Source organism: Euprymna scolopes, chromosome 11 (assembly GCF_053919585.1).
Source record: "Euprymna scolopes isolate OS-2025 chromosome 11, ASM5391958v1, whole genome shotgun sequence".
Lineage (NCBI taxonomy): Eukaryota > Metazoa > Mollusca > Cephalopoda > Sepiida > Sepiolidae > Euprymna > Euprymna scolopes.
This window is the reverse complement of record NC_136492.1, coordinates 151,859,611-151,874,237: the sequence shown is the minus strand read 5'-3', so window position 1 is coordinate 151,874,237 and position 14,627 is coordinate 151,859,611. Positions and strand designations below refer to the sequence as shown.

Genomic DNA, 14,627 nt, shown 5'->3' with positions numbered 1-14,627 from the left:
ACACGTATTCAGCCACACACCTCAGGATATGGCAGCAGCCACCCATTTTCGAACCACATCTGCAGTTCACGGTCATATTCCTCACGAATTTGTGCTGGGGCTGACTACTCTGCAAGTCTATGCCTCAACGTGTGGAGGTTGGTTGCGAGCCCATTTCCACTATGTGGTCCACTTCCGAATGTTTTGTTCATACCCTGCGGAGAAATCAGGCTCATTAATGGTAGTAGCAGCAAAATTGGTCTTACTGAAATGTGGAAAAGTTACTTCACCGAAACTAGACACAGCTATTCCTCCCAATTGCTTGATTGCGTCCTCTGTCCCACTGTCTCTCCTCGACTTCTCCCCTGGATTTCTATCCCGGACTTTTTTCTCTGAAACTAACTCGTATATATCTAAATTAACAGATACTATTAAGTCGTTTACTTCCATGACCTGACACGTGACTTCCAAACACATTTTGAATACTTGATTTAGTCAGGTTTCCAACCCCATGCTATTCACTGTTTGGAAACCTACATTCTAGTCAAGGCCAAATTCCAAGATCTCTTTGTTCTAACTTAAATATTTTACTAAACATTCCTTTGTTTCAAACATCCTCTTTGCATACCTTTTTTCTAAATAACAGCAATATAGTGTCTTTAACTTTTCTTTTAAAGCCAAACCTTACGCTTACTCTTCACTTCACACAATCGACAAAATTATTTAAAAATACACGAATCAGTTATACACGGACAGCAGTGGAAAAGGCTTCAATTGTATATTTCTCTTTCTCTCTTAAGCTCTAATTGCTTCTTGATAATTCTTCTCATTATCCTGCAACCCCGGTCAGTGATAAGTCCTAGCCCATAATAAATAACACAAAGTTAAAGGACAAATGAATAATCGCAGACTACGTCGGATCATTCATGAGCCGCAACACCAACACTCTCATAGGATGAAGAGATACAGCGAGAAGACGCGACATTATATATGGACTTTAATTTAAGTAATACATTACTCCTACTTCCGAAATTTAAAGGCTCCAAAATCGCTGTTTTATATTAAAAGTTACGAAGTTACCCCTGTTTTCACACATTTATTATTTTACAAAATGGCTTGCATGTTGATTTTTCCATGAACATGTAAACCTAGAAAGTGATTTCAAACCTTTAAAATGTCAAGAAATATGAATTTTTATGCTTCCTTTATCCATAATAACCATATTTATTCACCTACTCTTAGAATACTGTGAACTCTCATTTCTTACGAAACATTTATTTTCGGTGTCCTAACAAATTGTCCATAAAATTCACTAATTAATGTTTTAGGAAATTTGGTAACATTGCTGATATCGAGAGCGGTCTCTACAATAGAATATTTGTGTACTTTTGCCCTCAACCCTAAACCCCATAGTACAAAATTATGTTTTTAGCAGTGTTTGTTATATCATATGGAATTTCGTTTAGTGTCGAAAGACAATAAATAACCAATTTTAGTGTGCTTGCGCACAGTCAATTATGAAACATGCGCTGCACAATCACCAATCACACATATCCAGATGGATATTCCTTCATTCTAGTGACAAATAGAAATCAAAAGACAACTGGAAACAATATCGGAATACATAGAGAACTCTCCTTAATACATCACCTGATATTCCTAAATGATTCTTTATTGTAGTACTGAGTAGGCTCAACGAATTTTTCCTAAGAATAATCTAATGATAACCAGCGTGTAAATGTTATTATAGTGTATACTATAATTATGTCAAGAAACACAATCAATAAAAGTATTTTACAGTAAATTTCATTTTAAATTAAAAAAAAAATCTTGATAGGCATTTTCCTCTAACATTTTGTAGTGTTAAAGTTATTCAACTGCCGTCTTTTCAAGCGGACATTTTTGTTTTACATGATATTGTGTGAGCATTAAATTTGGTATTTGAAAAGAGTGTTAGTTGTAAACTATGTATCTATAAATGGCACTAACTTAGGAATGACGAACCAAAAAACTAAATACGTGTTCTTTCCATTGTAGTTACTTCTCACAAACGGAAGTGCTTGACAACGTACCAAAATGTATGCTGCTTCTTTCTGCAATATATATCACGGTGAAAACAATTGGTATCCTCCTAATTTCTAACCCGCCCGTAACAACGACATTGGTAAGAAGAAAAATATTCTTTTATGTTTATATTTTTCACGAATTGTTCACCTGGACATTTCACAGAGAATCTTTTATCTGAATATATATAATTCTATTTTTGTAGAAGTTTAAATTTTATACTAACATTTCACGGGTTAGAATAGAACTCTTAAATGTTCAAGCTTATTCCATCAGCATATTTTCTTTTATAAATAGATATTCTTTAGCTATCTCCATCGAGCTTCAAAACGATACTGATCTTGTGAAAATCCGTCGTCTCTGTCGAAAGTTTTAGGCAGACATACAAATATACATGCATACATTTATATATGAGTAGCTCAAATTTTCGACCCACACTGATTAAAAAGCTTGCCCTATCTCTGAATATCTTTATGCAAAATTTCAAATGTTTAGACCAGAAATAATCTGAGTAATTTGGTAGAGACCGCACAGGTCATATTTCTAAAACTTTGACCCCAATCATGACCGCTTAACATTTATTTTTTGGGCTCAAACCAAGTTATTAAGTTAGAGTCATGTCCAAGGAACCTATATCTAAAATTTCAATTGATTATACCCAAAACTGGCGGAGGAGTTTGGTAGAGTTCGCAAAGGTCAAATCGTTGAACTTTGACCCATTAACAGCTACATTTCTGGCCGATAACAGATTACAAAGATTTTCCATGTATATGTATTAATAATGCAGTTATAGAAAATTTCCCCGGTTAAATATTATTAAATAGCATAAGGTTATGGATATACTAATTTTAAACTTTTTTTTTCAGTAAGGTATTATCATTACTTTATTACCTTTGTTTTAACTTACTTAGCATTGAACTATTACCGTAAGGACCATAAAATAAAGATAAAACGTTCCATCAATAATATTAGAATTAATTTCACAATTAGCTAATAAACATTAGTATATTCTAAACTTTATGTCAATCCTCTTTCTAAGGGAAATATAGATACATATAAAATTAATAATAATTAGCACCTCATGGGCAGTACATATAACTTGAGTTGACAGAACAAATACGATTTAAATTGACAATGAGGTTTGAGATTAAACTAGGAAAAATCAGGAAAAAAAGAATTATTCCATTTACGTTTTTGGCCCATCTCTTTATTTTAGTTTTATTTTGGTTTTTGCTCTTAAATCTATATTATTCTTGTTCCTCCTCCTTTCTTGCCTCCCCCCCGAACCAAGTCCCTATATCTTGTACACGACCTGACCTCAATTAAGCGACCGGTCAAACTTTATGATTCTTAGATTCTACTTGAAGAGATATCTATTTTTATAGAGATGTATGTATGTTTAAGTGTGTGTTGTATATGTGTATATGTATATATTTGTTTATATATATATATGTGTATATATGTATATATATATGTATGTGTGTATGTGTATCTGTATGTATATTACATATGTATATTGTGTGTGCGTGTTGAGTTTGTATATGTGTGTTCATATGTATATTAGGATGAATATGCACAAATGTCTCACCCCACCTCCTACCACTTACCATTACCTACTCTCCCTAACACTTCGCCCCACTAAAAATAATATAAGCTTCCAATGAAAAGTTATTAAGTTAGATCCGTCCAAGGAACCTATGTCTAATATTTCAAGTGTTTATACCCCAAATTTTCGGAGGTGTTTGGGAGAGTTCTCCAAGGTCAAATCGTGGAACTTTGACTCCTTAACAGCCACATTTCTAGCCAAAAACGGATCATATAGATTTTCCCTAATCTTAGTACCCTGTATATCAAATTTCGAGTCTATAGATTGAAAATTAACAGAGTTATTGCGAATGAAAATGTACACAGACAGACACACACACACACAGACACGTTCACTTTTATAGATATACTAGCATGGGTGCACGACGTTTCCCTGGTGTTTGGAAGTGTATGCTGAGCAAAAAAAAAAAAAAGCGGTCAATTTTTTAAATCTTGACCCCTATTATGTCCCCTTAAAGTTTATTGTTTTGGGCTCAAATAAAATTTCGAGTCTGTAGACTGAAAATTAACAGAGTTACTGCGAAGGAAAATATACACAGACACACAGACAAACAGACACACCGATACACAGACACGTTCACTTTTATAGATATACTAGCGAGGGGTACCCGGCATTGCCCGGAATTTTGGATGTGTGTGTGTGGGGGGGCAAAAAAGTAAGTATGAGGATCGAACTCAAACCCTTGAGGCAAAGTTGTCAAAATAAACCGTGCGACGTTAACCATTGCCCCACCGCGACATGCGAACGAAAGCGCGTTTGAATTTATTTAATTACTTGGATGTAGCAGGTGCTTGTTTTAATGAGTTAATGAGGTCAAGTTTGACTGCGGGATTTCATTTACTGCTGAACGCTTTTTTCCCCCACCCCCAAGATGTTATAGGAAAAAAGACTAACTCACATGCGGCGAGCGACAAATATTGACTATTTATCTTCCCGAAATCGAGCAAATTAAATAGACAGGCGAACTTCGTTGTTAACTGTGAGATATTACGATTTATATGTGATATAAAAAGTTTTAAAAAGTTGTGAACCGACCGACCGTTTCTCTGAAAGTAGCCTTTTGTAGACACACAGAAAAAGCGAACACACATACATACATACATTTTCGCTTTTATATTTATAGACTAGCGAGGGGTACCCGGCGTTGCCCGGGTGTTTGGGGGGGGAGGGTTAAAAAAGTAAGTATGAGGATCGAACTCGAATCCTTGAGGCAAAGTTATATATTAAAATGTGAAAAAAAGGTGAGACGTTAACCATTGCCCCACCGCAAGATGCTAACGGAATCACGTTTGAATTTATTTAATTACTTGGATTTAGCAGGTGCCCATTTTAATGAGTTAATGAGGTCAAGTTTGACTGCGGGATAGTATTCATTTACTGCTGAACGCTTTTTCCCCTCCCCCAAGGTGTTATAGGAAAAAGACTAACCCACATGCGGCGAGCGACAAATATTGAATATTTATCTTCCCGAAATCGAGCAAATTAAATAGTAAGACAGATGTATCTTTTAATTTTTCGCCTTTTGAAATCAGGAACTATGGTTAAAATACTCATATATATGTTTGCTATAGCTTTTCCCCTTATTGAATCTGCATTACTTTTAATGCTAGGTTTATTTATGGTGTCTTTTAAATTTAATAAAAACCCTTCAAAATTTGCTGACGAGGAGACCTTGCTTATTAAAAAGCTATATGTAATAATTATTGTCCGTAACTTGATGTCTACCACAATAAAAAAGCACTTTTTCCGAAACGATCGTACAAATAATTGATTTTGTTGTTGTTCCTTCTTATGAAACAGATTTTTAATTTAATTATAATTTGATTTTTAAATTTTAAATTATCAATCACATTACTTAATATTGAATTAGCTCTAGGATATTTACCTATCGAGCTTATTATATATCTAAATTACAACGAGCACTTTCTCTTTCCTGTATTTTAATTAAACTAGTAATTTCACTGTTACATTGAAATGCACTCAGCTCTTTAGACTATTGTTCTAATCTCCTTTAAATTATATATATATATATATATATATATATATATATATATACATTGTCTGAAATGCTACCAAATGCTAAATAAGTTACTCTTCTATGATTAAACGCTTAAAAATTTCGACACAAAGAGATCATGGAATGAGGACAACTAAGATAAGGAAAGTATGCGATACTGACTTTTAGTAGAGAAGGTGATATGGTTACTTGGATGAAAAATGTACAATTAGTAGCTTATCTATAAAAAGTGCAAGGTCTGCGAGTTTTATTACTCTCTTTCTATATAAAGATGCGATGGCTCTCTAATATGAGATGAGGAGAGAAGACCAATTAGATGCGAAATATATAGAAATGCGACTAACGAAGGCATTGAACGAAGTGCATTTTGAAGCAGCTAAAACGATTAAAGTAGACTGGAGAGTTTACGCAAATACCATACAAAAATTGACTGAACTTGTAGGATACCTAGAGACAAGGTTGGGTCATGCAACTAAACTTGCTTTCATTACGGGATTCCAAGACGATATATCTGTAGCTCTACAACAATTACATCATGTAGAGAGAATGGAAACTAGTAAACTAATACCAACTCTACGGCTTTTATCAGCAAAATATTAAAGAGACTCGAACAGTGATAGCCAGTACACAAAGCAATATACAGAAAACTAAGGAATCAACAAACATTCAGTGTTTCAGATGTCGAGGACTGCACTTTATAAAAAACAATTAATGAGATACCTAGAGTAAAGTACTACAACTGTGGAAAGTTTGGTCACATTGCAAGATATTACCTTCAGAATCAGAGAAATGGCAACAGAATAAAGACGTAGTATTGACTTATTCCGAAAATAGAAGTGGTAATCCACCATATGGTAATGCTTGCACTTGTCGATACTGGCTGTATCACTACTTTAATCAATTCTATACTCGTGAGTGAATGCGGTAGGAGTGACACCGTGAAAGAATTAGAATGGACATAAAATGTAACGGAGCCCGGAAAGTCAATGTACAGAAAGTACGAGGCGATATTAATAATTCACTTGATTGACGGGATCGGCATCATAATTAGAATGGATGTAACCGATTAGAGGGAAAGTTTAACTATGAAGAAAGGTGAGGTAAAGTTTGGAAATGTACATTGGACCGTAGTTGAATATCAGCAGAATATTTGTAAAATAGAGGATAAAGGAATTAAGAAAATCTCAGAATTTTAGAATGATGGGAAAAGGTGGATAACTGAAAGCATTCTTTTACCACGAAAAGGGGAGGAAAAGGTGTGTTTCCTGTTCTTGTTCAGCGTGTAGAGTTCCGTGCAGACAAAACATGAAGATAAAAAGTAAAACTGACCACCTTTACTCTTTATATGCTTTGTGAAATTGTCACCTAATATGAAATACGACGCTTCCAGTTTGATAAAAAACGCCTGATTTTTCAGAAACTCTGTTGATTTTGGATTTGGTTGTTGGAGTAGAAAGTATTGTCAACAATACGTCGTGTTTAGCTAGCAGAGTGTCGAGTTTAAGAGTTGAGTTTTGATAGCAGAGTGTAGAGTCTTGGCGTTGACTTTTGACAGCAGACCGCCGAAATTTAGGGAACGTGTTATAGCAGCAGAGCGTCGAGATTTGGAGTAGCCAGTTTTTGCAGCATGCCGAATTCAAGCTCGGCTATTGTTACTTGAAAACGCGGCATAGTTACCAATCTATCAGTGTAAGTGTAGAATAGGTAAGACTTGATTCTTTTAACCACACACACACACACACACACACACACACACACACACACACACACACACACACACACACACACACACATACGTATATATATGCATACATATAAATGGTCAGTTTTGAAAATATATATAGCAATTAAATTACACCGAATTTTCTGCGTTTCATCCCCGTAAAGATTCGTTAAGCTATTGCATGGTGTCGATGTTAAATGTTTTTATAAGTTCCTGTGGTACTGAGTTTGCTAGTCAGCCAATCAGATCTTTTGTTATTCACACACACATTTATCGTAGCCAATAGGTGCGCGGTTATCATGCAAAGATAATTTGATTTTTAATTCACCTGTTTCATTGTTCTCTGTTTGGAACTGACTTAGTTTTGATCTGGATACTTTTCACTTACATTTTATTTTATATCAGTATATTTATTTATGTATTTATTTATGAATGATTATGATTATAATTATAATTATGGTTATCATTTTTGTTATTGCTATTGTTATTATTATTTATTCATTTTCGTGTGTTCTTATTTTAAGATAAAGTTTATTTCATGTATACATACATTTGCTACTTTACTCGTACAGTTTAATACATTTTGGAGGTCTTTAAAGTTTAAGATTGCTAATTTATCATTCAAACAGTCTACACGTGTCGGATAAGTTTGCCAAATAAAACTCGAATATTAAAGTAAAAGCAAGATATTACGACCATGGAAATACATTAAAAACAAAACAAAAAAAATGTCCCAATGTAAACCTCTATATCTGTTACATGGATAGAAATATTAATTTTTAATGAAAACAGGACGATAAGTTTCCGTCTAGTAATCTTTATTATTCAATTAAGAATTCGATTACTTGTCTACTCGACAAGCGGAAATGCACAGCTTTTATAGTCTTGGATTATCAAGGGAGATAATCCATATTAACAACAGGCTATGCGTAATAATTTCGCCTATCATGGGTTTAATTTATCAAATGCGTTTTAGGTTGTTTCACTACTGTTTTTATATGCAAGATGCCACATTCGATATCTTTGGAATCTTTTTGAATGATTTTTATGTTCTGACAGTCTTCTGGTTATTTTTGTAGAGTTAAACTTGGTTCATTTTCTAATATTTTAGAACGCGCATTTTGGTTTCTACATCTATGTCTGTTGTAAGTCCCTATCCGAACATTAGACATTTAAAATTGTTCAAACTGAGATCTAATAAATTAAATTCATCGCAGTATTTGGATAAGTTGTTAAATCATCTTCATTTTTAAGCAGGTTTCATTTTAATTTTACATATATATATATGTATGCAGACACACACACGCATACACACACACGCATACACACACGCACACACACAAACACACACACATACATATACATATATATATATATATGTACTGTATATTTTCATTCCACTTACCACAAAATGTCAATCCATATCCATGATTATTTATTGAGATATAGCCGAATGTTCATATTTACTTTTACCATATGTTCCTCCCACGTGCTTCATATTTTGCGTATCGCCCTAAGATGAATAAGCTTAATATTAACAATAAGTAAAATTTACTGACCGTTATTGAATTTAATTTTTATTAAATTAATAAAATAAAATAAAATAAAATACGTATTGAACACGTTTAAGGCCAAATAACTGCAACGCGAAATTTTTTATAAAATAAACGAGTGTTTATGTCTTTAGAAATATATTTCGGAGATATACTCCTATGTCAATCTATATATTTTTTCCTCTTTTTCTTCACCATGATGTCGAGTCGAAGAATGTTCAATGAATCTGGGTAGTTTTTTGTTTATATCCATTAGAGGCATTGAGTGAACTTTGAAAATGAAATAAGATACGTATTGAATACGTTTGAAGCCAAATAACTGCAACGCGAAATATAAAATAAACGAGTATTTATTTCTTTAGAAATATATTTCGGAGATATACTCCTTTATCAATCTCTCTCTCTCTCTCTCTCTCTCTCTATATATATATATATATATATATACACACATATATATGTATATATATATATATATATATATATATATATATATATATATATTCTTGTTAGTACTACGTCTAATACAGAAAATGAATTTGACCATAATAGTCAGAACACTGAGAATCAACCTTCCCAGAAGACCACCGGTCCTTCGAATAGCGAACTACCTCCACGCCGATCTAACAGAATTCGCAGACCAGCCCAGCCCAGCGACTGGATTTATAAAACAAAACTATTTACAATCTCTTTTACAAGTGGAAGAGATTGTTATATTTTCATTTAAATTGTTTTGTTCTTACCGTTTAAAATATTTTCATTTAAATTGTTTTGTTCTTAATAATTAAAAAAAGATATGCAAATTCAGTTTCTTACCACGTGATTTTGCACGTGTTCCTTTTTCTTTAAAAGACTGAGTTCTTTCTCTCTTGTTTTAGTAGCTGTGAATTTTGTTCAATAAAACCTTGGAAAGAGGTTGTATTTTACGTCTTCATTTACTTACAACACTACAATTTATTGAACAAAATTTTATTTCCCTCATGAAGATCATTCGTCAGGAAAAATTTGACGTATCCTCGGCAAACCCTCAGGCTAGCAAGGTTTGGAGATTGTGGTATTATAACTTTAATTACTATTTATCAACTATTGCTTCGTTAAGCTCGAAGTTCTTTATTTAAATATCGATCCCGCCGTTGCTATTGTTATCGGGGCTTGTTCAGGATTTGAACACGCTGTCGAATTACTGAAAGGTGTTTACGACAAGTCTCCAAGCGTTAAAAATGCTAGACATCTGCTTTCCACGCGTCTGCAACAAGAAAACAAGTCTGTCGACCAATATCTTCAGGTTTTGAATCGACTTGCCGCTGACTGTTACTTGAAAGAGGTTACTGCTACTACTTACCGGGATGAATCTGTCCGTGATGCGTTTATACGTGGTCTTCGGTCCTCAGTAATACGTGCTAGACTACTTGAAACTGATACGCTAACTCTCAAAGAGGCTACCCAATGTGCTAGGGCTTTAGAACAAGCTCACTCGTGCTGAATCATACACATTACCGATTGGAGCAGCCGCTGTTATTACTATTGCTTCTATTAGAACTAACAATGTGTCTACTGATCCTGCCGAGGAGGCCACTATTACTAAAATTTCTGTTTCTATTGGCTCTCGTATGAAGTGTGACTCTGTACAATTTTCTGCTGCTTTTCCTGCTCATGGCAAGTGTTACAACTGTGGAGGGAGGCGTCACTTTAAGGATGATCGCCGTCATTGTCCTGGCTGCGATAACGTAGGTCGAAACTGTGGTAAACTCGGTAATTTCTCCAAAGTTTGCCATTCTACTATGCTGACACCTTCACGTTCTACTTCTGCTATTATGGTAACCATGCTAAAGGTGGTGATAGGTGCCTTCCCATTACTAAAATTGTTGAATTAAAAGGAAAAAAATTAACTGCCCTCATAGACACCGGCAGTTCTAATAACTTTATCAGTGCTCGTTATTGTTAAAAACAAAATGAAGCTGTCTACTTCAAAACGTAATTCCGTAATTTCCATGGCATCGTTCGCCGTTTCCCTCAAGCTAGCGGAATATTGCACACAGAACATTTCCTTCAATGGTTGCGAGTACAAAGAAATTGACTTTACAGTGCTTCCTGATTTCTGTATGGATATTATATTCGGAGTGCCTTTTTTAAAACTACATCTGGGTATCATTATTTCTTTTGGTGGACCTCAGGATATTCTAAAAATCTGAGTCCTAACCAAGATCAGCCGTGAATCTGTGAAATTGTTTCGAAACTTAACCCCTGATTGCAAACCTATTGCTACTAAATCCCGAAATTACCGTGCGGAGCATACTGTATTCATTGACAAGGAAATTCTACAACTGCTTGAGGATTATGTAACTGAAACAAGTTATTCACCATGGCGTGCTCAGATTGTTGTGACTTCGTCGCCTAATAAAAAGAAACGATTAGTAGTTGATTTCTCCCAAACTATTAATCGTTTCACCTTACTTGATGCATACCCTTTGCCTCGGATTGAGGATCTCGTGAACCAAATAGCCCAATATCGTATATTTAGTAGAATTGACTTATCCAAAGCGTACTACCAGATCGAAATTTGTCCCGAAGATCGGCCCTACACGGCCTTTCAAGCTGGAAATCGTTTGTACCAATTCAAACGAATACCCATGTGTGTTAGGGTTAGGGTTAGGGTTATTATTTGTTACAAATTATTTAATTTTAAATAAAATGTGTTACAATGCCGTAGATGAAAAAGTTCTACAATGCCGTAGATGAAAAAGTTCTAGATAGTGAATAGGGTTTCTGCTTTTCAACGGTTTATTAATTCTTTCATTTCTGACAACAAATTATCTAGAACTTTTTCATATATAGATGATATAACTATTTGCGGTAAAACTCAGGAGGAACATAATGTAATTTGGAATGTATTTTAAAGGCTTAATTAAGCATTAATGATGAATAGAATAAAATGGAGGAGACGTGCTTCTAAAGAAACCTAACCAGAACCACTTTTTTCAAATTAATCCGAACCTTAACTTACACTTTAAGGCAAAAAGAACAATATGGTTCAAAATCTATAGATGTAGTCTTTATCGATTATCGACATTTTGCAAAAAAAAACCCAACAAACTAAAAACAAAAACCAAAACAATCAAGTTAGGTTACAGTTAGTTTACAGTGTTTATCGTATTAAAAGTAACATTACGAAACAAATTCTGTAGGTGTAGCCTTTTTATTATAAATTTCAACTACGTGTAGATACTTGTGGTACGAGTAAAAATATTGTATTTAAATTTTAATAAATAATAAAATAATTACTCACTATTCTAGGAAAGAATCGGGCTCTCCCTTATTTATATTTTGTTTAACACTATTTTTTAACGTTCCAAATTATTATTTGTTACAAATTATTTAATTTTAAATAAAATGTGTTACATCGATTTATTTAGAAAGAATATAGTAGTAGTTAACACTATTTTAGGCAACATCATATTCATCAACGATTAAAAATGTATTTTAGTTAATTTTTTTATAATTATATTTTTATTCGATAGTTTAAAAATTTCAATTTCTTTTCCAATTTCGAACAGTCATAAAATAATTGATTTTTCAACAATTAAGTGAATGTAATCACGGCTGAATTATTTACGAATACACTGAAACCACCGGAATGCATTATAATGTATTGATACTTTTCAGATTTCGTAGAGTCATAAAGTAATTAATTGTTTTCAATTATTAACAGAATATGATGATAGCTGACTTTTTACGAAGACACCAACATTCATTATAATGGAGTAAATTTTGTGATTTATTTTAATTTAATACCTTTTATTATTATTAATATTTTTTTACTGTAAGTTTTACACTAAACAAGGCACAATGACACTTTTACGTTAGAGGCTACTATTTGTGATCGAATTTACAGGGCTACTATGTAGAGAGTTGAGCAGGGAAGTGTAGCTTGACATTACTCTTGCACGTCTACCTATTAGTACAGTCAGGGAATCAGGGAATTCTAAAGTCAAGCAATTCGAGGGGAGAAGCTATTTGAGTAGAAGGCTTTCTGACATCAAAGGATGCGTCCAGTATAGATGTTTTCGCATGCTTTATTTCCTTTAAGGGAAATTTCTTTAAATAATGTTCTAATGTTAAAGTGTTTTTTATTCAAGAAGTCTGAAGAAAGGCTGGTTATATGAAAATTTTCAAACGCCATAATGCTTTAAATTGTCCAACCGGTTTTGAAACAATTGTAACTTACTATGAAATACACTTTTTGTTGCTACCAATTCCTTTTTTGAAATCTTGGTTTTGTTAATACAGTATATTAATACCCAATTATGAAATATGATAATTTTGTAGCTTACATTTAAAGACATCTCTTTTTTGCTTAAAATTCATTGGTATATGAAAATTTTCTGAATTATACGAACCCAGTAAAATTCAGTATATTACAAACAAGTCTATATATATATATATATATATATATATATATATATATATGTGTGTGTGTGTGTATATATCTATATATATATATATATATATATATATATATATATATATATATATATATACTAGCAGTTCAGCTCGGCTTTGCTTGTACTGTTCATAATTTATGTGCATATTAAAATGTTTGACTCATATCCAGGTAACCTACATCTAAAACTTCAAGTGTTTAGACCCAAAATTCGTGGAGGAGTTTGATATAGGCTGCAAAGGTCAACTCTTTCAACCTTGACATCTTCGAAGCCAAATTGTCGCGCAAAATCTGATTAAGAAGCTCGCTATCTGTCTTGTTTTTTTTTTACACAGTGATCACCACCATCACGGTTCATTAGGAATTTGTTAACATTGGACTTGAAGACATCCAAGTTGTAGTCCAGTGGGAAGCAGGCAGACGGAACAGAGTTCCACAGGCGTGCAGTTCTAAGAAAGAAGCTTTGTTCATGGAATCCGCGTTTTGATTTAGGCACAGATATAGAGTGGGGGAAATTTTTCTCAGTGGATTCAGCTAGACGGGTGTTTTTCGTGAAAGATTGGCGAAAGGGGACCAGAGATTGGAGTTCAGACGAGCACCTGTCATAAAAATAACGATAAAACAAGGATAGGCTCGCAACGTATCTTCTGTGGGCGAGAGGCTGCAGGGTAGAGAAAAGGGCATCCCCCACTAAGCCACGAAGTCTATTTTGTACTCTGTCAAGGCAGGATAGGCTGTTTTTAGCAGCTCCTGCCCAGATATGGCAAGAGTATTCCATCCTTGGACGTACTTGGCTTTTATATAGATAGAGAATTGCATCAGTAGTGAGATATCTTCTGGAGCGGTAGAAGGATCCCACCATCTTTCCAGCGATCTTGGCAACAGAGTTGATGTACGTGTTCCGTTTCAGATCAGGAGTAAAGGTCAAACCCAGAAGCTTGTCAAAACACGGGACCTCACCCAGACGAGAGCCATCCATCACAATTGATGCCAGATGGGGATCAGAGCGTTGATGATGTAAGGATAGGAGTTTAGTTTTGGATGCATTAAAGGTAACCAGCCACATCTTCCCCCACTGAACCACGCGCTCGTGATCAGAGGAGAGAGAATCAGAGAGAACTTTTTTATTTACAGCCTTTGATGTGTTGCCGTAGATGGTCGTGTCATCAGCATAGATGTCAACGAATGATTTAAGTATATGTTTAGGGAGGTCATTGATGTAGATCAGAAGAGAGTTTGACCTAGGA

At 34.1% G+C, this 14,627-nt stretch overlaps 1 protein-coding gene across 12 annotated transcripts in view; it reads left to right on the top strand.

Moving 5' to 3' along the window:
* LOC145288114 (apicoplast pyruvate carrier 1-like) overlaps positions 1-14,627 on the top strand; it is a 243,266-nt gene that overhangs the window by 35,847 nt on the left and 192,792 nt on the right. For all 12 annotated transcript variants that reach the window (XM_080136181.1, XM_080136174.1, XM_080136177.1 and 9 more), the window contains exon 5: positions 2,017-2,143. In XM_080136181.1, the coding sequence (XP_079992307.1) occupies positions 2,017-2,143 (127 nt within the window). The remainder of the gene's footprint in view (positions 1-2,016; positions 2,144-14,627) is intronic.